Source organism: Rhinolophus hipposideros, assembly GCF_964194185.1.
Source record: "Rhinolophus hipposideros genome assembly, chromosome: 4".
Lineage (NCBI taxonomy): Eukaryota > Metazoa > Chordata > Mammalia > Chiroptera > Rhinolophidae > Rhinolophus > Rhinolophus hipposideros.
The window spans coordinates 9883102-9910980 of NC_138050.1; the positions used below are offsets into that span (position 1 = coordinate 9883102).

General features: G+C 38.0%; 1 protein-coding gene across 3 annotated transcripts in view; it reads right to left on the reverse strand.

The window, feature by feature from the left end:
• The window catches only part of SGCG (sarcoglycan gamma), a 101391-nt gene that overhangs the window by 46008 nt on the left and 27504 nt on the right, over window positions 1-27879 (reverse strand). For all 3 annotated transcript variants that reach the window (XM_081047191.1, XM_081047192.1, XM_081047193.1), the window contains one exon: window positions 4901-5002. In XM_081047191.1, coding sequence (XP_080903317.1) covers window positions 4901-5002 — 102 coding nt within the window. The remainder of the gene's footprint in view (window positions 1-4900; window positions 5003-27879) is intronic.

The window sequence follows — 27879 nt, forward strand, 5'->3', positions numbered from 1 at the left end:
AGCCTGTAAATTTGTTTTTACAGAACTATTTTTTTTAAAGTTTGAATTATAGTATGTTAAAGGGGTAAATCATTAACTTTTTTTCATAAAATATAATAATCTCATGGGCTTATCGTGTTTCTGTGCACCGGTTACCAAGCATCAAGTTAGTTTTCACAGCAAAGACTGAAAACAATCAAGTTTTATTGTGTTTTTTTCTTTTTCCAAAGAATTAAAATTTCATTTTTATTATTTATGACATGATATATTTTAGGAAGATAAATGAGAGACTGGGTAGTTCTTCTATATAAATACCATGTTACTTATTTTTAAAATACAAAGGCTCCTCACAATTTCAAAAGAGCTTTTAAAATTTGTTGGATGCCTATTTTTTTTTGAGCTTTTGTTGGAAGATAAAGTGGCTTAATAAGCACGTTAGTGCTTTCTGCAGTATCAGTTCTGAATGGGTGGCTTTGTTTTACAGAAGATTGCTTGCTTTCATATAAAGTTTTCTTCAAAAGGAATGCAGTAATTTGGCTCTTGGATTCAGTTGGGTTTATGGTTCACTCAGAGGGAAGCAAAGATTTCCACAGTCATGAGGAATAATGTGATTTTTTAGAAGGAAAGAAGTTCCTCTAGCAGGTCAGAAATTGTCTGACTTGCTTTGTGGAAGCAGAAAGACTTACCAGCCTCTCAGCTTATCCAACAATGTGACCTTAATATTTGATTTTGCATTGTTATAAAATAACTAGAATGATAATGACGTAACAATTTATCCACAATTTTAGTATCCATCCTCTCATTTCAGCCTTCACATTTTGAAGTTGGCACCATTACTCCTAATACATAGATGAGGAAATTGAGTTCAGAGAGATTAAATTATAGCTCACCCAAAGTCACAACTAGCAAGTGACAGTTCCATAATGGAACCCTGTCTTTAGATGACAAGTTCCATGCTCTTTTCTACCGTTCCCCTGGAACGGGAGGACAGGGCTCAGGTTAGAGCTGTGAGGTCTACTTTCCCATGCTTAGACAACATAAGCTACTCTGGGAACCCCTCTGGGTTGTCGGATCCAATGGACACTCTCCAAGCCTTTTCTTTTTCTGCCTTCTACTGTAGCGGTTGGAAAGGCTAACTGCTTTCTCAGCCTGTCTTGCAGCTAAGGGGACTCAAGTGACACAATTCTGGTCCATGAGATAGATGTAAGCTGACATCTGCTGGGGGTGGGCTGGGGTTTTTAGGCAAGCTTTGGCTTTCCTGATGAAAAGGATACATACATGGGCACTGCACGTTTCCCCGGCCACATGCCTTGGATATAGCCTAGCAGAATCTAATGACCATGGGGCAGGCAGAAGGATGCAGATACTGTTCCCAATGTTGGTGAGTGCAGAACTGACGTTGTAGCTGCCCCTTCTAGCTTCTAGCTATGTGAGAATAAAAGTTCGTCATTTATGCACTACTGGCTAGATTTTGTTACTCACAGTATAAAGCAGAAATTGCTCTGTAACAATATTAACTAAATGATGTAAATATTACCCCTATTACTTAATGAAAGCTCTTCTATTGAATTGCACTTGCTCTTTAATCTACACTTTTTAAAAGTACCTGAAAATAATCAACAGGTACAGTTTTTAAAAACTGCAATATTTATTGTGAAGTATGGGGCATTTCCAATTTCTAGGTGAGGAAGCTGAGATCCAAAGCTTGTAAATGAGTTTTTGAGTTTTCATAATTAGCTAGTGATATCCTTTAGAAAAATTTTATGCCATTTATATAATAGAATGACTGCACGGTAGAAAGAAACATTTGATTTTTCCATTCATCTGAGTTCTGACTGTATTTATTGGACACAAACAATGTATCATTCGACACTATATTTAGCCTTTGGAAGTAGATAAAAGAGTCACAGGACATGATAACCTTTCTCCAGAGTGTATGACCTAGATAAGGAGCAATGAGAGAGATGCATGAAAAGGCAATTAACAGTGTAAGGATGTGTTGGAGGGCCCAAATAGAGACCATAACGGCCTTAAGAGTTTTTAATAGTCCCTTTTGGCCACTTCATATATGGACATAATTAACAACTTCAAATTTGAATGTATGAATACGGGAATGGCAGAGGCTTATTTAGTCACTGAAGCAGCATATGTATGTGAAGAAGTCTGTCAAACAGTCTGTGGAAAAGTTATATTCATTGGCATAAAGTTATGCATAATATTCCCTTACCATTCTTCAAATGTCTGTCCTTTCTTCCATGTCTGATATTGGTCCTTTGTATCCTCTCTTTGTAATGATTAGTCTGGTTAGAGGTTGATCAATTTTTATTGATCTTCAAAAACAGCCAGCTTTTGGTTTCATTGATTTCTCTCTATTGTTTTTGTTCTCTATTTTTTGATTTCTGCTCTTTATTCTTTCATTTTTTTTCTTACGTTTGGTTCAATCTATTCTTCTTTTTCTAGTTTCTCAAGGAGGGTGCAGAAGTCATTGATTTTCTTTTTTTCTAATATAGACATTTAGTACTATAAATTTCCCTCTAAGCACTGCTTTAACCACATTCCCCAAACTTAATTTTTTCATTTTTAATCAGTTCGAAGTCCTTTCTAATTTTCCTTTTTATTTCTTCTCTGAACCATGGATTATGCATAAATGTTTAATTTCCAAATATTTGGAACATTTTTGGATACTTTTGTGTTACTTTTTTTTATTAAATTCATTATGGTCAGATAACATGTTTATGATTTGAATACTTTTAAGTTTACTGAGATTTGTTTTATAGTCCAAAATGTTATCTTGGTAAATATCTGTTGTACATTTGAAAATAACTTGCATTCTGCTGTTGGAGAGTACTATGTAAACGTTAATTATATCAAGTAGGTTGATAGTGTTGTTCAATTCTCCTATATTCTTATTGATTTTCTGTGGATTTGTTCCATCAGTTATTGAGAAAGGGCTATTGAAATCTTTGACTATAAATGTGGATAATTTTATTTTTTTCTTGTAGTTCTATCAGTTTTTGCTTCATGTATCTTGAAACTCAATTTACTTAAAAAAAAAATCCAGGTGTTATACTTTTTAATCTCTAGAAGGTTAATGTGGGTGTTTTTCTGTCTTTCCATCTTTCATGTCTCTATTTAACATGTTCATGCTCTCCTTGACTTCTGGGAGCTTTGTTGGAACACACTTTTCTTGAGCTTTGTTCTGGGAGACAGTGCGTCACTTGGAAAAAGTATGATACTTTCAGAGCTTCTTGTTTAGCTTTGTTATATGGGACAAGACCAGCATTTATTCTAATGCTGATCTTGTGCCACTCCTGACCTAACACCTTCCTGAGCATTCTACCTGATGCCTCATGACCTGTGACATTTTCCCACTCTGGCTGATGGGAATATGAGCTGTTCCCAGACCTGTGTGAACCTGTGGTTATTTAATCACTCTCAGGGAGCTTCCTCTCACACAGGCACTGACAAGTACTTACGTACAGACTTGGTGTGGTGGGGGGGGTGAAGAGAGAGTGAACGCCCTGCGATCGATCTCTGGAGCTCTGTCAGTATGTGGCAGCTCCCTCCTCTATGGAACTCTGTGGACTTTGGGTGGGCTGGTTTTCCCTGGACTCCCTAACCTACCTCCTTAATGCAGAGAGAATACCTGCCTCTGCAATGGTCTCCCTCAGCCAACATAACTCTGGCGGCGGAAAGGCTAAGTTCTAATATTTGAATTCTTTTTTGGCATCTGATTTCTCTTTTTGTAAAAGTTTGTGTTAATTTCTCATGTTTCTATACAACAGGGCTGATTAATACAGTGAAATGCCATCATGATTGATATCTGAATAAGTATTATATGAATAACTCACAGAATCAGATTCATATAGGTATCAGCCTGTGACATCCCAGGTCGTTTGCCTGCTCCTACTATCAACTGAGACATTACCAGAAGTAACACAGCAGTGCCTAATGACTACTTATGTGCTTTGTACTCTCTAGGATTTAACCACTGCACTTGGTATTTATAAGTTTTAGGTCCTATCACTTTGTAGTTGGTGGGCGAGCGTGGTGATTGTTCTGATGTCTAGTTTAGGAATGTACTTCATCTCTCTTACAGTGGTTGGTCTTTTATTTCCTTTCTAATTGCCCTAGAATAGCTGGTACAGCCTCTGCATGTAGGAAACACTGACATAAGTTTTCATATCTGAAAGATGGGAGGAAAATGAAGACTGTACTCTTCATACAATTGGTGAGCTTTGTTGGATGAATTTTTAACATTTTAGATTATACCACCTGATCGGTAGTCTAGCAAAATATTGGTCTCTATTACAAGGTCCATAGCATCATACGAGGAAAAATAGAACATATTACAAAAATTGTTTGACTATATTTTGTGTTTGGCTTTACATGTTATAAATTTCATGAGACAAATGAAGATAATACTGAGGCAGATGGACTTTAAAGTCACACAATTATTTAATGGTGATATTTCATCTATTTATGGAGAATCCTACAGGACCTAATCTGTAATTAGTATAACTACTACAGAACATACTACTATGAAACTAATTTCTTTCTAAGCTTGTCAGATAATTTTAAATGCCTGGAAAGAAGTATATTGAATTTAGCTGCACAAGTGGAAAGAAGTTTAGGTTGTTTTTGATGAAGGTTTTAATTACCAAATCTTTATTATAGTCTAAATTACTAAGGCCACCAAATTCAGTGCTGAATCACATGAAAATGGAGTCTTTTTAGAATATTATATCAGAAATAAGTTCTACAACCTAGGAGTCAAGCTTTTTATAAAGAGTGTAACATGGATGTATGCACATGTATATATTTTAAGAATTCTGCTCTGAAATATACTGAATTTCTATAGTTAACCATTATTTGTCTTTCATAAAACACAAATGATTTGAACGATTCATCATTTTCTTACCACTCTCGAGTGTATTTCTTTGACATACAATGGGAATAAAAATTCAGATTCCCCTTCCAGGCGAAGGCCATCTTTTGTAACACGCAAGTGACCCATTCCTGTCTGTTAAAAAGATGAGACAGCAAAGATTTTGTTATTGATTTCTTTTTCCTTTCTCTCTTATCACTTTAAATTACATGTGCATTTTCATAAATTTCCTATCTGCACTTTTCTATATTTCTCTCAAATGCTTTATTTAAAACTTTTGTTGCTTTTATTCAGTATACAGTATTTTATTAAGTTTTATATAAATACAAAGTCCTATTTAGGAAATACGTATAAGATTTAAAGAATCTCTTTACCAAAAACACTCAAGATCCCACCACCATGTAATAAAAAGAATCTAACCATTATTATTTAAAATTTTTTAAAAATTAAGATGCAATAAAGTGGACTCTTTTAGGATGTACAGTTCTGTGAGGTTTTAATGCATGTCAACAGAACAGTTCCATTGCCACTACCCCCAAAATACCCTAAATTCCTTTTTAAGGGCTTCAAGTGTATCATGTGAGTTCCCAAAATAGCAAATATTTATTGGGCATTTCTTTTTTTTTTTTTTGAACATATTATATTTTATTTTATTTTTTTATTTTTTTAATTTTTTTATTTATTAGTTTCAGGTGTACAAGACAAGGTAATACTTAGACGTTCATCATTTATATCCCTCACACTGTGAACCCCCCCTCCCCCCATCCACTATCCCTCCGACCTCACACTGAGCCATCACATTATATATATAAAATTATAGTTGGCATTCATTAATGTTTAGCTTCTGGTGTACAATGCCATGATCAGGTATCCACAGTATCCCTGAGGTGGTCTCCCAAATAGGACACATGTCCATCGGATACCCAACAAAATCTTTACAACATTATTGAATACCTTCCCCAAATTAATTTTCAAAAAACCCTGAGGCCATCTTGTGGTTACCAGCTGCTTCCAAATCCCTTCACCTTTCCCCTTATCCCCAACCCCCACCCCACACCCATCTAACAACTCTCGGTTTTTTCTTTGTGTCCCCAAAACTGTTTCTGATTAGTTCATTCACATATTCTTTTCTTTAGATTCCACATATAAGTGAGATCATATGGTACTTGTCTTTCTCTTTCTGACTTATTTCGCTTAACAAAATGTTCTCTAGATCCATCCATGTTGCTGCAAATGATAAAATTTCTTTCTTCTTTATGGCTGCGTAATACTCCATTGTATAAATGTACCACAGCTGGGCATTTCTTAAGTGAAAAGCAATATAGGAGGATGTGGAGCTCTATTCAAGGTGCCTTCTCTCAAGAAGTTTCCAGTCATAAAGAATTACTAGAAAAAAATAGAAGACAATTCTGGAAATCACCAACCACCATCATATGATTAAATCTTGTGGATGTTTAAAAATTTCATTTCCTCTCTGTCTTCTCAGCAGCACCCAACACTGGACCTCTTTCTCCTCGAAACACTATTCTCATTTGGTTTCCATGACACTGTCCTCATCTAGCTTTCCTCCTACTTCACGAAACATTCAGCCTTGTGTCACATTCATCCTCCTCTACCCAGCCTGACTGCTGGCTTCCTCAAGCTCAGTCCTAGGCCTTTTCCTGGCATACCCTCTCTGACCATGCCCTCGGCTTTCATTACTGTCTCAGTGTGGAAGACACACCCATTGTTATTTGCAGTTTAGATTCTGTCTTCTGAGCTCCATACACACACACACACACACACACACACACACACACACACACACACCACACGAATGATTGCCTGTCTTCCCCTTTTGAATGTCTTGGAAGCACCTAAATTCAACAAATTGAATCTTGATCTTCCTTCCCTTTCTTCCCCCAGGATAGAGCCAGATAAAAAAGAGAGCAGAACGGTGGAGAGAATGAAACAAAGACATTAAGGGACACTTTATACAGGGACAGGTGATTTCCAGGACAGAGATAGAAACCGAGTGTCCTTATGACTTTGATTAAATTTAGTTTAGAAATGTTATCTCCCCCTCTCTCTACTCCCATAGCTCTAGAAATCATATCCCTGTCTCTCTCTACACCCCTCAGGGACCATGCCTTTCACCTGGATAATCAGCAGCCCCCAGAGGGAGCAGAAGGCAACAGCCCAGATGAGTAATGGTCATAGAATCCCGACCTCTGGCCGCTAAAGCTAACATCTTGACCTAAGTTACGTTTCAGCTCCTGAGCCCTGGGGTGGAATGACCCCGTGGCTACTTTCCCAGGAGACCAGACAGAGGGACACCAGAGCAGACCTCTGAGCTGTCCTCAAGACCTAAAGAAATGATTCCTCACCTTTATTTCATCTCCGACCAATCAGCTCCCAGCAGGACCCTGAACCACTACCCATGGTGTCTTGTGACTTTGTCCTATATAATCTGTAACCTACAGGCTATGGGAGAGTCAGGTCTTTGAGCGCTAGCTTGCCTATGTTTCTGGGCTTGGTGCCATTGCCTTAAATAAACCTCTACTTTCTTTGCTGCAATCTCCTGTTTACGTCTCCTTTGGCTTTGATGCGTGAGACAAAACGAATCCCCTGAGTTCGGTAACACGATATGTTACTCTGAACTGATGCCACAGACTTCTTTTCAAGAACTCTGCTGGTTGACTAGCCCCAATACCAAGAACCAAATTCAATGTGTGATCACGTACTCTGTGAGTTTCTCTATCTGTGGACCACCATACGATACTCTTCTCATAAGTTTGGGAGCAATGGTTTTGGCACTGTGCTGGATGGAAGCCCCTCATGGTGCTGGGCCTGCGCCAACCCCCGCCACAGGCAGAGGAGCCCTCCAGAGTCTCTCTTACAAGTGTGATTCAGTGTGTAGTTTGGTCTGAAAAAAGGGCTCTGAGTCTAAAGAGAGAAGTACTATTTTAGTTTCTCACAGGATCCAACCGTGCATTTGTAAAGCATGGTTTACGAAAACAAACCAACATTAGAAAAAAAATTATTAAATTCATCATGGGTGGATAGGTAGTGCAAGCCTTGACAGTTCTTTTTTTATTCTTTTTTGTAATGGATGCGCTTGACTTTAGCTTTGATTGAGGAGACATCCATTGAAAAGACAGCGTCTGCAATAAACACTGCCAGCCACAGGACTAGGTCAACAGCCAGGCCACCTCCCCCACTGAGGCTCTTTTGTTTTAGAGATCTTGGTTGATTTCAATAACTGACCGATTGGGCCACTTGTTTGTTTTCCCTTCCAGTGCTTTAAATTCCCCTTCTTATGGCATTTTTTATTTTTAGTTTCAGGTGTACAAAATAATGTAATAGTTAGACATTTATCATTTATATCCCTCACTCAGTGATAACCCCTTTCCCTTCTGATATCACACACAGACATTACATTTCCACTGTCTCTATTCCTAATGCTGTACTCCACTCCTTGTAAATATATATAATTGTAGTTGAATGTCAACCCCCTCTTATGTTTTAAATTCACCAATAAAGGGGGGGGCGGTGAAATACTAGGTCCTCAGCCTTCACCCCAATAAAAGCAGAACCCCATTCCCAGCACTCTCTTTCACTACTGGCCACCTCGCTGTGTGGCCCCCGAGGTGTGTGATGGAATTTCCAGGTCTTGCTAAATAACAAACCTGTATCTTTTCAAAGTTTCCTGATGATTATTGCTGAAGGGCATCTTTCAATCATAATTAGAACCATCAAGGGCTGGTCCAGCCACAAAATTGGTTATTGACAGGTTTAGACCAGTAGAAAAAAGGATAATATGCCAATTTTAGCATGTGATTCCATCAAGAATGTTACATCCTAGAAGTAACCAAACCATAAATTCTAATCTGAAAATCTGCTGCTAAATTTCTGGGTTCAAGTGAACAAATGCTAGGAGTTGTCTGGATCCTATTTTGCTGTATCAGGAAAAAAACAACAAAAACTAATGCTGATTCTAGCCTGTGAAGTAGCTAATTCCATAATCGGATTGCGAAAACTAATTGTTTCTTGTCATGTGTCATTTTCTCCTCCGGTTGTTACTTTCCTTATTTGAAAAATGAGGGAATCGACTTAAGTCTCTTTTTACCTATAATGTTCTCTGATTTTAATCAAATGAATCAGAAACCTCTGCAAACAACAAATCACTGTACAATGCTTGAAAACACAAGAATATGACTTTGTTTTTTTGAGGTCAGGTATGTTGAGGTAAAATTTACAAACAATAAAATTTACCCTTTTTAGTGAACATTTCTGTCAGTTTTCACAAACATACACAGTCATGCAACCACAACACAAAATACAGAACAGTTCTGGAAACCATAAAAAATTCATAGCCCCTTCATAGTCACTCCACCCCCCACCCCTCAACCATGTTCCTTGGCAACCACAGCTTTCTGTCCCTTTGCTTTTTTCAGAATGTCATATACATGCAATCATATAGTATGGAGCCTTCTCAGCCTGGCTTCTTTCACTGGAGTACCACATTTGATATTCATCCGTGCAACATGTTGTGTGTATCAGTAGTTTGTTTCTTTTTATTGGTGAGTAGTATTCCACTAGATGACTGCACCATAGTCAGCTGAAGGACATTTGGGATGTTTTGATGATTATGGAAAAAGCTGCTATTTGTTTCTATGTACAGATTTCCATGTGAATGTGTTATAATTTTCATTTCTGTGGGCAAATACCTAGTAATGGGATTGCTGTGTTGCATGGTTAAGCTTAGAAGAAACAAGAAAATGAACATTTATTTTTATATATATATGGAAAACCATAAGTTCACACATGTTTCAATTTCAATCCAACACCATAGGGTTTAACCGGGTTTTCTCTTTCTGTATTTGTACCTCCCTTTTTCAACAGTGACAAACTTGGCTCCCTCGACTCATTCACTTACTTATCCGACCAATCCTTCATGTTTTCCTACTCCTACCTCAGCTACCACTCTCGCCCTGACACACATGCTTCCTCACTCCACTTGGGCTCCACACCCTTTCCTTGGGGTTCTCCCATGCTGAGGGGTGCTACTCGCCTCTCTGGGCCCTGACATTCAGTGCTGGGTTACACTTCTCCGTAGATGCCCTCTTCACACAGCTGAGGCTCCAACACGCTGCTTTGGGCCACCGCAGGTCCTTAGTCTTCTGACACAGGATTTTTACATCGTTCGATACTACCTCCTTACAAAGCAACTATCATTGTAAGTGAGAAAACAGTAATTTTACGGTGAAGAAGACTGGGTCTTTCATCAAGGGTTCAAAGTGATGGGCTAAGGAAAAAATCTGCTGTGCTGATGAAAATCCTGAATTCCTGAGGGTGGAATACAAGGGTTTCAGGAGTTGGGACAGGATGGATGCAGGAAACAGGATAACATATGAGCAGAACTTAGAGTGCAGGAAGTAAGGATGGGGAGGCGAGGTCTGCTTATGGAGATCAGTATTAATAGAGATGAAAGGAAAATGCTCATCAATTGCAGTGGCAGATAGAGGAGGCACATCTGTGAGGGCAAGGGAGGCAGTCAGGAGGGTGAGTGACTAATGCTCCCTATTGACCCTCGTCTATAACAGGAAAGTCTGGAGTGGGGTGGCTACAGGCCCTGGGCACCAGGTTGGTTCTTGACTCCAACGAGAAGGGGCAAACTTGCTCTGGATTTGTGGGGCTCTCCTCTGACTACTGCTGACTGCATGTGGCTCCCCCACTTTTCCACCATCATATCATACTATTAGGTTGGTGCAAATGTAATTGCGGTTTTTATAATTATTTTTAGCCTGTTAAGCCACAATTACTTTTGCACCGACCTAATAACTGCAGTTTTTTGAGTACATCAAGCTTTTTCATGCTGCCATGTGTCTGTACATGTTGTTGACTTAGAAAAACTTTCTTACTTTAACTTACATGGCTACTTCTTATTAATCCTTCAAGACTGATTTCAGGTATCCCTGTGTTACCATAGTACTCTGTGCGTTTCCCCGAAAATAAGACCTAGCTGGACAATCAGCTCTAATGTGTCTTTTGGAGCAAAAATTAATATAAGACCTGGTATTCTATTCTATTCTACCCAGTCTTGTATTATAGTAAAATAAGATCGGGTATTATATTATACTATATTATATTATATTTTACATTTATTATATTATATTATATTATATTATATTATATTATATTATATTATATCATAGACCTGGTCTTATTTTACTACAAGTAAAATAAGTACTTATTATAGTAAAATAAGACCGGGTTTTATATTAATTTTTGCTCCAAAAGATGCATTAGAGCTGATTGTCTGGCTAGGTCTTATTTTTGGGGAAACACGGTAGTTACTTATACATGACCCTGTTTTTCTCCATCGCAAAATAATGGTTACTCCTCTCTTGGAGACCGGGCATTTAATCTTCTACCCTTCAATCTGGGATAGCAGAATACAGAAGAAACAACATCAAAAGAAGCCTTGAAGCTTCTATTCATGCCTCTTGGAATATTCTGGAAGCCCTGAACACACTCACCATGTAAGAAGTCCAGGTACCTTGAGATCACATGCTGGAGAGGCTAAGGGTAGGCTCTTTAGTCATCAGTTGCAGCTGAGCTCAGCCTTCCAGCCATCCCTGCACTGGTACCAGATCTGTGAATGAAGTCATCTTGGATCCTCCAAACCAGCCCCAGTGCCAGCTGATTATGTCTGAGCAACCGCAGTTGACATCATCGGGAGCTGAAGAATTGCCCAGCTGAGCCCTGCCCCCTTTCCTGACCTACAAAATCAAATTATGATAAAATGCCTTTTGCATTAAGCTATTAGTTTTTGGAGTAATATGTTTTGCAGCAATAGATACCTGGAACACTTCTTGAAGGAAGGGATTAATTGTATCTAGTCTCACCTCTTGGTTTAAGGTCTGATACACAAAAGTGCTTATTACATCATTGTTGAACTGTTAAATCAGAAAAAAGGCAGAAGTTTCTAGAACAAATCAGTAGTTCAGCCAACATAATTCAATGTCATCAAGACCCTACATTACACCACATCATCAGTTTAACATTCATGCGACATCACAACTCTGGCTTTTCTTCCTTTGGTCACTCACTGTCTATTCTCATGTGACTGCACTATCACTCATTTATTTTGGGGACAAAAATCAGTCAATGCCAATTTTTGACTCTGTTCTGCTCCTATCAATCCCTCCGAGTGGGCCCAACACTTCTGGGCAATAGCAAGGGGCTGGGAGAGCATTTCCAGCAGGCAATGCCTTAATTAAACCCAGCCATCCCTCTCCTGAGTATGTACCCAAAAAATCTGAAGACCATAAAGATAAATCTTTATCCATAAAGATATATGTGCTCCGATGTTCAGTGCAGCTTTATTTACGGTGGCCAAGACACGGAAACAACCAAAGTGTCCTTCGATAGGTGATTGGATACAGAAGATGTGATGTATACACACAATGGAATGCTATTCTGCCATAAAAAAGATGAAATAGTGCCATTTGTGACAAAATGGATGGATCTTGAGATTATTATGCTAAGCGAAATAAGTCACACAGAAAAAGTCAAGAATCATATGATTTCACGGATATGTGGGATATAAAACTGAAAGCAACAAAGGAACAAGATAAACAAACAAAATCTCAGACATAGACAATAATTTAGTGGTTACCAGAGAGTAAGGGGGGAGGTGGGTGGGAGATGAGGGTAAGGGGGATTAAATATATGCTGATGGAAGGAGAACTGACTCTGGGTGGTGAACACACATGATATATAGATGATGTATTACAGAATTGTACACTTGAAACCTATGTAATTTTACCAACCATTGTCACCCCAATAAATTTTAATTAAAAAAATATCCTGAGGCCATTCACACAGCACACCAGGAGGATGAGCTCCACCGTTCAAAGTCCCTTCCCCCAAAAGGCAGTAGGCAGAACAAACAGGACAATGTCATGACTCAAACACTTCCTCTTTATGACCTTAACTAACTTTTACCTGTAGCACAAACCCTTCCAAACCTCTCTTTTATCTTCTCCAAGCTAGAGTTAACAAGTTGGTTGCTTTGCCCCTTAGTCATCACTTTCTTAATTGCAAGGTGAGCGTCCAACAGCTGGAACAGAAGTGGAACATGGACTAATTAACTTCTCGAAATCTTACATTCATTTGGTCAATATCCTACTGTTTTTGGCTTTCTTCACTCTGGAGGTCAACAGACTGCAAAATATTTGATAGTTCTGCAAGCTTCTCTTTTTCCCTTTCATTTCTTATGGTTTAATTAACCTGTAGACCCTTTTAAATTTACCAAATTAATTTTGTTTCAAGTAACTAGCTCCCTTCTTGTATCTAATCAATTTCCCTGTCTTCCTCCTCTGGTCAACACTGCCCTACTTAGCAACTTCTAAGGGCTAGCTGGTTGAAATAGGAAAAAAGTCATTTTTTTTCCCCTTCCTGTGTAGGGAAAAGCCCAGTTCTTCCCTACTACCGTGTTTCCCTGAAAATAACACCGGGTCTTATATTAATTTTTGCTCCAAAAGACATATGAGGGCTTATGTTCAGGGGATGTCATCTGAAAAATCATGGTAGGGCTTATTTTCCAGTTAGGTCTCATTTTCGGGGAAATAAGCATGTTTTTCCTTCTTGTGCATCTCCTTTATTACTCACACAAACACTCCACGTCTGACACTTCAGGCACCAAATGTGTGAAGGATTTTCCCCACACCAACAGGCAATTCCTGGACATAACATGGGGTCCATGAAGTCAACTCAATTTTGATACATCTACTCAGAGATAGCATCAGATTGCATAGTTAAGGACTCAGTCTCACATGACTGACCCTGCCCTCCTATCACACACACACACACACACACACACACACACACACACTTCAGACCCCAGTCACAAGCCCAGATTGTCACCTGTGCTTCGGACCAACCAGCTACAGATCTGAGGTTCCAACAACTCCCTCCTTGGGCTTGGTCATTTGCTAGAGCAGCTCACAGAACTCAGGGAAACACTTACTTACATTTCCCAGTTTATGAAAGCATGTGAGAAAGGAGCTTCTGACCCCCTGAAGTTATGTCTCATCATTCTCCTGGGTATGGATGTGTTCACCAGCCTGAAAGCTCTCCGAACCCCTGGCTTTGAGATATTATGGAGGCTTCCTCACACAGTATGGTCAATTATTAACTTCATTTCTAGCCCTACTCCTCTCTGAGGATAGGAATGGAGATGAAAATTCCAAGCTTCTAATCAGAGCTTCCATTTTCTGGTGACCAGCCCCCATCCAGGAGCCATCCAGGAGCCCACCAAGATCGCCTCATTAGAACAAAAGAAGCTCTTCGTGCTCTTATCACTTAGGTATTTACAAGTGTTTCAGGAGGCGTGTGTCAGGGATGGGGCCAAAGGGAAATATGAGAACAAGAGATGGTCCTGTGCTTTTATCACTTAAAAAATTACAAGTGGGGCGGCTGGTTAGCTCTGTTGGTTAGAGTGCAGTGCTCATAATACCAATGTCACCAATTTGATTCCCACATGGGCCAGTGAGCTGTACCATCCACAACTAGACTGAAAACAATGACTTGACATGGAGCTGATGGGTCCTGGAGAGACACACTGTTCCCCAATAAAAAAATTAAATAATAAAAATTACAAGGGTTTTAGGAGTTCTGTGCCAGGAAGTGGGGTAGAGACCAATATAGATATTTTCTATTATCTCACATTGGAGATGTCACATACATTTCATCCTGCTTACTGTATTAGTTTCCTGTAACAAATTCCCATGAACTTAGTAGGTTAAAATAAGATAAATTGTTATCTTAGAGTTTGGGAAGTCAAAAGTCCAAAATGGATGGCTGGGTTGTGTTCCTTCTGGAGACTCTAAGGGAGAATATCTTTCCTTGTCTTTTCCAGCCTCTGGAGGCTGCCTGCATTTCTGGGTTCAGACTCTCCTCCATCATCACATCCACCTGGGTTGACCCCTCGGCCCACCTGGATAATCCATTTTAAGACCTGTAATGAAGTCATATCTGCAATGTCTCCTTTGCCATGTAGGGTAATATGTTCACATGATTTGGGCATTAAGGAGTGGACATCTTTGGGGCCATTATTCAGCCCATCATGCTTACAATTGAGCATGAAGTGGTAGAAGCTGCAGTGGTTCTTGTCAAACTTTAACATTTATTTAAATCACGTGGGTTAATAAGCCAATATTGATTCCGTGGGTCTGGGGTGGGATTTGAGAGTCTACATGTCTAAGCAGCCCCCAGGTGATTCTAATGTATAGACAAGGTCAAGAACTTTGAGTGTCATATGTGAATGTTCTTAGGTTTAAGTGGCTCAGGAGGAAAAAGCGCAATTGTTCATTAGCAATGCTTGCCATTGGCTAGAACTTGGTGGTGATGGGCAATTGACATGCTTGTTGTGTGTTTGTACATCAGGGGAAGGCTCACTCTGGGGCAGAGGCAAAGATGAGTGAGGTAGTCCTTCCAGATGTTCCATATATTGTGCTTTTGATGGGGCCCATTCTGTGTAAAAAACAGTGCTGGGTGAATTAGATAGCTGTATAGAAAGATGAATCTTGACTTCTACTCACATCGAACATAAAAATAAATTCAATAAGAATTGCAGATATAGATGTAAAAACAAAACAATAATACTTTTAGCAAAGAACATAAGAATCTGCATTACTATGGAGAAGGCAAAGATGGTTTTCTTAAATAGGCCACAGAAAACCATTTTAACTTCTGTTCATCAAAAGACACCTTTAAAAGAGTTAAGAAGATAATCTATGGAGTGAAAGAAAATATTTGCAATAAATATACATAAAAAAGACTACCATTCAGAATATATAAAGAATTTCTAGAAAACAGTAAGATAAAAGGTAGACAACCGACACTTCATAAAAGAAGGTATCCAAAAATCCAATAAGCATATGAAAAAAAGTCCAATATTTTAGTCATTATGAAAAGAAAAATTAAAAGAACACCAAAATACCAATATGCTTGAATAGCTAAAATGAAAAATATAGAAAAGAAAAAGAGCCAAAATCGTGATACAGGAGGATCCGGAGTTCCACTTTTCCCATGGATGTGCAGAATACACAGTTCACGCTGAGCAATTCTGTCGGAAAGAGTTCCAGAAACTAGCTGAGTGACTCCTACACATGTTGGGCAAATGAGAAAATATGCGCATCGTAATAGGTATGAAGGGTTGAGACCCATTCTTGCCCTATACCCTGTCCCTGGCACAGTGCCATGTAACAGGGAGGAACCCAACTCCCCTCTGAGGGATGGGCCCCCCAAACACCTATCTCTGAAAGCCAGTGGGGCTTCATTCATGAGCCACAAGACTATATAGCAAACAAAGAAGCAGTTCTTAAGCTCTGAGGGGGCACTTTGCACGGTTATCCCCCACAGGGCTCAGTGCACAGGGAGCAGGCAAATGGGTCCATCTCCCAGTCTTTCCCTTAATGGGGTTTATCTGCTTACTTTAGAAAACTACTCCTTGAGGGCCAGCCTTCTAATTTAGCACATATCTAGACTGTGACTGTGTTCCTCTCCAGAGACCGAGGAATCCAGTGAACACCTCTTCCGCCTTCTCCCTCCAGTCTCCGAAAATAATAAAAGCAAGCTGCAAGTGTGTCTCTAGAAGGAGCTTGTACACACATCTGGCTTTTCAGCATTTATGGCTGCTGCCTGAGGATGGACACCCAGATTGCCTGGTTCTGATAGCCAATGGAGCTTGCATTCACAAGTCCCATAGGACTGTAGCAAACAAAGAAGCAGCAGTTATTAACAAGCTCAGGAGTGCCCATCCATGGCCACACACCTGGGCATAGCAGAGGGAGCAGGTAAAAATGCCCATCTTCCAGTTTCTCCCCGGAAGGACCTAACTACATACTTGCCCTGCTGCTGCTTGAGGGTCAAGCTTCTAATCAGCCTGAGTCTAGGTGCTGATTGCAATAGTCCCCTTTGGGACACTGATAGATCGTGGCACATTCTCAACTGCCGTGGCCTGCGTGGCCAGGAGGGCTCGGCCTGATGGGGGAAGGGCGAGGAGATTGAGAAAAGACACAGAGTCAGGAAAGCTGGGATGGGGAGGTCCACTGTCCACGGATGGCGGAGCAGTGGTGCAGTCTTTCACACACAGTTTATATACAATGTTAGAACAGTTGTCTATACAAACAAGTATTAGCAGAACAAGCAGGTATTATTAGAACATATTGTTTTGTGTATTGGCGAGTTTCTATGTCTTCCTGGGAAGATTGCTGAGGGAGTTTGTATGTCTTCCTGGGAAGATTGCTGAGGCGAGGCTTCCCATGGGAATGACCTTGCAGGCTGTAAGGCCCTTGTCAGCTCACAGCCGGCTCCCTACACTCAACTACTGGGATCTACTGAGAACAGAAACAGTGGTGTGGACAATTATAAAAGTCTGACAGATAACTAGGTAGGAGCTCTGGCCGGGCTGATTGACAAGGTTTAGCTCCTACACTAGACCATTCTGTCAAGACTGGGAGAGATGGCTGTTTTATCTAATATGCAGAAACCAACACAGAGAGTCAAGGAAAATGAAGGAAAAAAGGAATATGTTCCAAACAGAAGAACAAGATAAATCTCTGGCAATGGATCCTAAGGAAATAGAGTTAAGTGATTTACCCAATAGAGTTCAGAGTAAGTCATAAAGATGCTCACTGAGTTCAGGGGAGCAATGCAGAAAGAAAGTGAGAATTTTAACAAAGAGATGGAAAATATTACAAAGTACCAAACAGAAGTTGTTATTAGCTTAACCTAGACTACAAGACGTTTTACGTAAGCCTTATGGTAATCACAGAGCAAAAACCTATAGTAGATACACACACAGGAGATAAAGAGAAAGGAATCTAAGCTGACCACTACAGAAAATCATCAAATCATTGCAAAGGAGAGCAAAAGTGGAAGGAACAAAAGAACTGCAAAACAACCAGAAAACAATAAACAGTGACAATAGGAAGTCTATAGCTATCAATAATTACTTTACATGTAAATAGACTAAATTCTCCAGTCAAAAGACACAAGCGGCTGAATGGATTAAAAAGACAAGACTCAGCTGTATTCTGCCAGCAAGAAACTCACTTCAAATTTAAGGACACATACAGACTGCATGTGAAGAGATGGAAAAAAATATCCCATGCAAAATGGAAACCAAAAGAAAGCAAGGGTAGCAATAGTGATATCAAACAAAATAGACTTTAAAAGGAAGACTAGGATGATGAAGGTCATTATACAAAGAAAAAAGGGGTCAATTTATCAAGAGGATATAACATTAATAAATGTTTATGCACCCAACATCGAAGCATCTAAATACATGAAGCAAGTACTGACAGATCTGAAAGGAGAAACAAATAGCAATACAATAATAGCAGGGGACTTCAATACTCCACTTTCAACAATGGATAGATCATCCAGATAGAAAGTCAATAAGGAAACAGTGGACTTAAACTACATATTAGACCAAATGGACCTAATAGACATACAAAGTATTCCATCCAACAGCAGCAGAATACTTCTTCCTCCCTTCCTTCCTTCCTTCCTTCCTTCCTTCCTTCCTTCCTTCCTTCCTTCCTTCCTTCCTTCCATTATCTATCTATCTATGTATCTATCTATGTATCTATGTATCTATCTATGTATGTATGTATCTATCTATCTATCTATCTATCTATCTATCTATCTATCTATCTATCTATCTATCTATCTACCTACCTACCTATCATCTATCTTTCCTCATCTATCTATCCAGCCTTAAAAAAGAAGGAAATCCTGTCACTTCTGACAACATGGATGAACTTGGAGGGTATTATGCTAAACGAAATAGGCCAGACAGAGAAAGACAAATACTGCATGGTATCACTTACACGTAGAATCTAAATGGGGGGTGGGAGGAAGTTGAATTCACAGAAACAGATAGCAGAAAAGTATTTGCCAGGGGCTGGGGGTAGGGGAACTAGGAAGTAATTGATAAAAGGATACAAACTTCCAGTTGTAAAATGAATAAGGTCTGAGGATCTGAGTATCATGGTGACTATAGTTGATAACACTATATTGTATGAAATTTGCCAAGAGAGTAGAACTCACATTTTCTCACAGACACACAAAAGGTATACGTGGGAGGTGATGAATGTGTTAACTCAATGGGAGAAACCTTACACGATGTATCATATTATGTTGTACACTTTATCTGTAATTTTACTTGTCAATTATACCTCTATAAAGCTAAAAAATATGTAGAAAATATTGAGTATTAATGAGGAGCAAGTGGATGTGGGACAGCTGGAACTCTCACACTCTGCGGGTATAAGTTGTTACAACCATTTTGAAAAGCTGATGGTGTCTATTAAAGTTGAACATACACATAACGTATAACTTACATTCTTTTTGAGTCCACACTCAATTCATACTGCCTCAATTTCCATTTAGTCTTTGATCAATTGCAGTTTGGCTTTAAACATCATCATTCTATTGAAATTGCTTTCCATAAAGTCCCTAATAACTTTGTTATTGACATATCCAGTGCCCTTTCTCAGTCTTGATTCCATTGGAAAATTCTGTAGCATTTGAGACTGTTAAATAGCCCATAATTCTTAAGACTCTATCTTCCCTTGAGGATAGGCCAATTCTATTTGTTTTATGTTATCACTTTGTTCCTTTTTCATTTATTTCTGAAGGATGTCCTCCTATGCTTTCTTTCTTTCTTTTTTTTTTTCATTATTAGTTTCAGGTGCACAAGACAAGGTAATACTTCGACGTTCATCATTTATATCCCTCACACTGTGATCCCCCCCTCCCTCATCCCCCCTTCCACTATCCCTCCGACATCGCACTGAGCCATCACTAACCATCAGAGAAATGCAAATAAAAACCACAATGAGATACCACCTCCTATGCTTTTTTGTTAAATGCTGGTGTTTCCTGGCATTCCACCTTGGCACTATGTAGATATTTAATACATGTTAAGCCCTCATACTAGTCTTCCACTTCAGTATCCCACTTCAGGACCCCAAAATAATTTCTCTAACAACTAACAGTTTACTTCCCTCTTTACAAACTTTTCAACTGTAATGGCTTTCAACTGTTGTACATATTTGTTACTGGCATTACAGGGCTCTTACACCTGGTCTCTGACTATTTCTACAGCTTCATCTCCTGCCCTTACTCTCTGAACCTTATGTTTTAGTGACAATATACTTCCCACTCAACAACCTTTCTTCGTCCTTATGCTACATCCCTAAATCATCTAACTCCTTTGTGAAGCCCTTTATGACCCCCTCAGGCCATCATAATTCCCTCCTCTTGATTCCTACAAAAATTTGACCATGTGTCTCAGAGAAACCTTATCACATTATGTTTCATGTATCTAGACCTCTACCACCTGAGACTTTTGTAAATCTAATCTGTATTGCAGCACCTAGCACTGTGCCTTACACACTGTAGAACCTAACAAAAATGTGTTTAATGATCGAATGACCTTTATAACTGTAAGATCTTTGATTGACAGCACATTGCTGATGTTTCATGTTCAATACACATTTAATAAATTAATAGGTCAAAAATTGGTATTACTTTGTTTATCATATCTTTGTTTCTTCTAAACAATGAGGAAGATTAGATAATGAATCTTCATTTTGATTCAGCATTAGAAAGGATAAAATGGATCACAGTCATCATCTAAATTGTGAAGAGTAGGAATTTGTAACTGTAGAAATATGTATGGGAACCAGTTCTGGGTATACTTCATTTAATGACATTGATATTTCCCAGAATTCTGCCGTAGAGGCAAATTTAATTTCAACTGAATTATATCTTCTAATTGACTTTCAGAAAAAAGTTAAAAATAGATCCTCTACTAGAAAAAGAAAAGCCCCTGTAATATTACTATAGTTATAAATAAACAAAATCCTCTGAAAATAACTCATTTGATAGAAAACTTGTTTTTGAATAAAAATGAATAGTTCTATTCAGGCATTACAAATAATCCTAGAAATGATCCAAGATACCACCTAATAAAAAAAACCTATAAGTGAAAGTATACAATATACGAATACTCTGGTAATATTAAAATTGTACATATTATTTTGGCTCATAATTTTCCCACTATAGAATTTTCAATACCTAAAAGCATAGTAATTTTCTTGATTTTCTCTAGACTCAAACTAATGTACTTGTTTCAACAAAGTGATGTTTCCCCCCACTAACCATCATTCAAATGTATTGGCATATTTATACAATAAAAACAGCACAACAGTTTTCATGAGAATAAACACAAATAAATATTTCATGTCCAATCTTAGTTTAATCAGTGGAATTATCCCAGTGTATGATGAAATACTGGTTACTGTCTGATGATGACTTTTAAATCAGTAGAACATATTGGAGTTTACTACCTTTTCCCAGCAACCAAGTTTTAATTTTTTGATTTATTAATTAATAATACAGTATATTTATATTAAACAAGTTACATACTTTTAATATTTTAATTTATTTTAAAAATATTTTAGTTAAGTGTAACATCTTCAGAAAAATGAACAAATTATAACTGTACTGAATTAACCAGTTTATATTCTCAATGTTTCTGAAATCTCTTTATGTCTGTTTGGTGTTTATGTGTCATATGGTTTGGATTATTCTAGCTTTATAGAATGTTTTGACAATTGCTAGGGCAGGTTTTCCCGTGTTATTCTTTGCTATTAACAAAGCTAATACTAAGTCTTTTTATCCAGCTTTATAAACCCTTTTATTCAGGATTCCTTTTAGGACTGCCAGCAAAGTATATTTTGTCAAATTGAGAGTTCTTAGGAATTCACGTACGAGGTCAGACAGTTAAGTTCACAAACTCATCCTAGAAAAAGTGCTCCATACCTCATTGCTGAATATCACTATGGTCACCTTCGAAATACTCTCCTTGGGAAGCTATGCACTGACACCAGCACCTAGTCCACCCTTCAAAGAGATTTTGGAACTCTTTCTGAAATGGCCATCAGAGCTCTCATCATATTCCCCTTGATGTCCTGAATGTCATCCGAATATCTTCCTTTCAACATTTCCTTTATGTTTGGGTAAAGAAGGAAGTCATTGGGGTGAGTAGGGAGGGTGTCCCAATACAGTTATTTGTTTACTGGCCAAAACCTCCCTCACAGACAGTGCTGTGTGAGCTGGTGCATTGTCGTGATGCAAGAGCCATGAATTGTTGGAGAAAAGTTCAGGTCGTCTAACTTTTTCACACGGCCTTTTCAGCACTTCCAAATAGTAAACTTGGTTAACTGTTTGTCCAGTTGGTACAATATAACGAATAATCCCTCTGATTTCAAAAAAGGTTAGCAACATCATAGCAACCAGTTCGTGAACTTAATTGTCTTTCCTCATATTTATTGTAATATGAAGTGTGATTCTTCTTCCAATACATTTTCTAATTAGTTTGACTGGAATACAGGTGTTCAGTGAACACTGTTTTTTGTACCCCATTTTGTTACTCAACTTGGAAACTTCCTTGTTTCAGTAGTTTTTGATTTAATTCTGGAGTTTATAACACTATAATTTTTGTACATTGCTCTTAAACGAGCAAAACCAAATTATTTTTATTTAAAGAAATATTAAATCTTTATTTCCTCTTTACATTATTTGTGACCAGGTAGGGAAAGATAAGTTCCCCCCTCACTGGGGACAGCAGCAATACACAGACTTTGGAAACACCCTGAAATCATCAGAAACATTGTCTGATGGTGACATAAGGAATGAATCTAATAAATCAAATCTGCAGTGTTGTGGCTAATTTACTTGATTACTTTATCTAGAAAAACTTTATAAATGCATTATTTAAGAGGACAGTAAATTATTTTCTTGTTTTGAAAAAACACACTATAATTATTTACAAGTAATTTTTTTCTCAAATTGTGTGCTATTTAGCTTTCTATCCCTTATTTAATATATTGTTTTGTTGCATTTGTCAAATGTTCAGAAAAATGTTAAATTATGGTAGTGATACCAGACATACTTTTCTTGTTCTTGGCTTCAGTGGGAATGCCTCCAGGGTTTCAGTCTGAAGTATGTTTTTGGTTGCAGGTTTGGGTACATATTCTTTATCATGTTAGGAAAGTATAATGGTCAACTGTTTCTTTTTACTACCACCATTTAAGATAGCCCATGTAGTGTGGTCGAGTGGAAAAAGGGTTGATTTTAAATCAAATGGAATGGATGAAAATCCTGATTCTAATTTTCTGGCTCTGTGATCTCAGAAAATTATTTAATGTCTGATAATTCAATTAAAATACAGCAATATTTATTGAGTGGTACCTATTGTGTGGTAGCAGTGAAACACAGGTACTAGGAAAAATAGTGAATATAGACAGGCTTCTTTTCTATCCTGTAAAGTAGAGCCAATAAAAGGACCCAGAAGAGGAAATAGGAGAGAAAATACCATAAGAGGACAGCAGTTTGAGAGATAAGAATAGAGTCAAGGACCAGAAAAGACTCAAGAATTATTAGACAGTACGGTCAGTTAGCAGCACAGATAATACACCTGGAAAAATCAGAACACATTAGCATGGCCCCTTATGAAGACAACATGCAACTTCATAAAGAATTTTCTATTTTCAAAATATATGTTTGAAATGCTTCAAAATACACCATTTGCAAAGACAAAAAGAATAACGAGACCATAGAGCTAAAAAGCTAAAAGGAACTTGGAAAGCTAAAAGGAACGAGGAAAGATTTTCCCTTTCATCTATATAAAACAATAAGTTATAATTGGAATTGGACTCTCACACTGTCAAAAGAGTAGCAACAGGCAGATAAACCATACAGCTCTACAACAGATCTATTCATAAGAGCTGACATGATAAAACAAGCATAATAACTAATGGGAAATAGGATTATTAAATTAGGATATGAGGATATACAGCAAAAGTGATAAAGAGTCACATCTGAATAGTTAAATAGGAGTAATTTCTTCTTTCTTTCTTACGTCTTTTTCTTTTTCAAAAGATGTATGCAAAATTTGCTAAAAATTAATAAAAATTAAAAATAGAATTATTCAATAAATGCTGTTCATAAAACTGGCTATTTGGGGAGGAAAATCAGGTTGAAACCTCTCCTCAAATCATAAAATAATGATATATGGTAGTCCCTTTATCTGCCATTTGGAAAAGGTGGCATTATAAAGACCATGTTACATACCTACACATTTATAATACTTCATACACTCAAAAGCACCACACAAAGATTATTATGTTCCTTATCATCACACCCATCATCATAATCATCATCATTTTCTACTACCCAGGAATTAAAACCCAATTTCCAGAGTATCTGAATGTGCATCTCAATATATTACCAATAGTGTGGTGACACCGGGCCAGATGATTCAAGCAGAATATATTTGAGGACTAAAGTAAGAGCATCAGATTGACCAGCATGAGACGTCTACATTGTACTAATCAGTCTATATTGTTTTATACAACCAACAATTGAGAACTGAACTAGAGAAAGATGCTTTTGCTATGGCTCACCTGGACATTTGGATACAAAGAAAAGTCAAAGTTAGACAACAACAGGTGCATCTCAGAACATATTGGAAAGCAACAATGTTAAGAACACACAATTTACTGAAGTGCATTTGCAAAGAAACTGAGCATTTGTGAGGAGAGATCACAGTCCATTAAGTATCGGATTCTGCGAAAAAAACAATAGATTAATAAATTTTTGACAATAATCTTGGATCCATCAACCTGTCTGCAAATCCTACAGTAATTTTGTGGTGGCCACCCAGTACTAAATTTGTGCCATTCCTTTCCGTCATTGCTAATTTAACACGTGTGTGAAATTCATCTTTCATTTTTTCTCATTTTTTAGGACCATAAAGTATTTACTGGGTACCTACTTAGGTGCAAGGCACTGTGATATGGCTGGAGAGTCAAAAAATGCAAAGCTCTACTGGACCCTCCAGAAGTTTCTCTGACATAAAAAGATACACTAGTAACACAGACAAATTCAAGAGCTCAGAATGGGGCCTGATTACAGTGTACTGAAGAATTTGGAGGATGCTTCTTGGAGGGGGTGGGACTTGCACTGGGCCAAGACAGAGGGTAAGACTTACATTCACTTTGAAAGAGTTTTAGATTATTTAATGGAATGGCAATGATGAACTCTGTCACAGAGAGACTACTCTGGAGAAACACGTTCACGATTCTAACACTCTTTATTGTTAAGACAAAATAGAGAAACAATACTCTTCTGTGTATCTATCCCATGTTTCGAGTATGGTCATTGCTGAAATTCTGTTATTTCACATTTTTGTGCAGACAGAATTTCTGAAATTGGTCTGACTTCCACATTTGACAGTTGCATACGGTTCAACTCTTATGGCTACATAGCGATGGTGACTACTGACAAAATATGTCTTTGTTTTAGTTGTAGTTTAATTGCCTACTCATTATACTAACATCTACTAAATCATCCATGCAGAGACCCATGTATTACCAATGGAGTGATGACTTTTGTCTAGTGTGACTTTCCACATTGTTTTACAATGAGACGTTTAATAGGATGATAGAAAGTTACTTTCTTTTTATACCGAAAATAGAATTAGAAAACAACAATTAGAAAACAATTAAAAAACTTTGGTGAAAGGATTTCATAATTTTGTGCCAAACTTAAATCAAGCATGTAATTATCATAAATAATCATGAACAGTACTTGTTTTTTTGTGTGTGCACCATCAGGCAAATCATAGATTGAACATAATTGTAATTAAAACTAGGATTTTTACCCAGTCTTACTCCTAAGCTAATGTTCTTTCCACTACCTTAAAGTATCTCTAAAGTAGGCTTTTTAAAAAAACAAATAACAATTAAAGAAGTATATGAGATTAGTTTGGTTTATAATTACAAGATATCTTAGTTAGTATTTATGAGAAAATAACAAATTATGTTACCAAAAGACACTAGCAGTTTTATATTATTAGTGGAAAAGGGAAGCAAGTGAATAAATTCACATGTAGAGCACATTTATTTTGTTATAATACGCCACATGACAGAATGTGAATCGTATTTCTAGTGCAAGCCGATATCACTCTGCACAGCAAGAACCTGTAGCTTACGAGATCATGGGCTTTTGCCTTCCTTCGTTTCCAATTTTTAATATATGCCTAACTCACTCATAGAAAATTATAATAAAAAAAGAAAATTAAAGGAATATCCTTGAGATAATAGGTTAAAAATATAGTGCTATATTTGTAATAATAGGATTTGCATCACTGATACCGAGGAAAACGAAATTCCTCTATACTTGGAATAGCTCTAGGTTTATCTTCCTTCACTAAACTCAGACTTAATTATTACCTTGTCTTCTTAGAAAATAAGTGCTATTAAGTTAGCTCATGTTCTTACTGCCTGTAACCTCTGGGTCAATCCCACTCTAGTATAAGTACAATATTATAAATCAAACATTTCAATTTGGTTTTCAGACTAGAAGGCACTGATAGAATGCTTTTTAGAAAAAACATAAATAATTTGGGAAAATGCCATGCTACTGGTTTAAAATTCCAGTGTCATGTGTTTCTTTTGATCATAGTTTCCATTAGTTAGAAAAACTAACGGGAAAGAGAGACAGGCAGTTTAAGACATCAGTATGGACCACTGAGCATGTGTGACTGTGTGGGCGGGGCATCAGCAAGGCCTGGGAGGAGCAGACAAAAGGTGGTTGGTTGGTCCTGCACCAGCAGGTATCTGCCCCAGAACGGTCCCTGTGAGACAGTTAGAAGACCAATGGCCTCACATCTCTAAGTGGGGGCCTCAAGCATGTTAGATACAGCATAGGTCTTCCACGATCTATGGGCCAGATAAAATTTGATTGTCTTAACTCTTATGTGTTGTTGTCCTGTGGGTGGAGACTGTTCCTTTGGGAGCCCAGAGGGAGCTGAGCCCAGCCAGGGCATGGTAGCGGTTAGGGGTACCCACGTGGTACCCGCCTCTCAGGCACTCAGGAAATCTGTTGCTCAACAGAGGCATCTTAAACTATTGAAACAGTTACTAAATACACGACAGAAATTCTTTTTCACCTACCGACTGCAGTAAGATATTTTTAAGTAAACCTCTATTCAATCAAAAAACAAACAAACACAAACAAAACTCTCTTATTTGTCTATTATTGAACATTCGAGCAGGAAGTATTTTAGTAGAAGTAATTTTTGTTTTGCCTAAATTTGATCTAAGTTCAATAAATGAGCAAGGATTGACACAGGCAAAAATATTTCAATTTCAGTACCTTGCACATCTTTTCTTTTTGAATTAATTTCATTTGATAAAATGCAATGCTAAAATGCAATACCTATTTACAAGTAAGACCAGTACTAAGATATGGGTAATGAAATTGACTGCTCTTAGAGAAAGTTTCAATGTCTTGTTTTGTATTGTCTCATTCAGGCATATTACTTCTGTTTTCATTTCACCAGTTATGGAATAGAATGCCTTTATATTACAATGCATGTCAGCATTAAAAATGATATAAGAAATGATGTGAAATCTGGAAAACCACCCCATATAAGTAACACTGTTCCCTGAATGTAATTTAAACTTTAGATGACCCTCAAGCCATGTGTTTCCAAACCTGGTCTGCAATGCAGATGTACTTGGCCCCTGAAAGAACTCTGCAACCCTCCCCAGACCCAATTAACCAGCATCTCTTGGGAAGCCTCTCAGCAATCTCTCTCTCTTCTCTCCCCCACCCCCACCCCCCTCTCTCTCTCTCTCCCTTCCCTCTCTCCCTCCCTTCCTTTTTTTCAGTATCTGTGAACAAGATGTTTGGCCAGATCCAAACCTATGCCCTCCAATTAGCTTTAATCAGTAATACAGATGTCATTTTGAGCTCCAGCTACCTGACTCCTTTTCCTCTCTTTCAGTGGGTTCTGAATTTGGGTGGGGAAAAGTGGTGTTTAGTGGGTCCCAGAAAACCCCCAATGAGGCTTTTCTGGACATGGTGCAAGGACACCA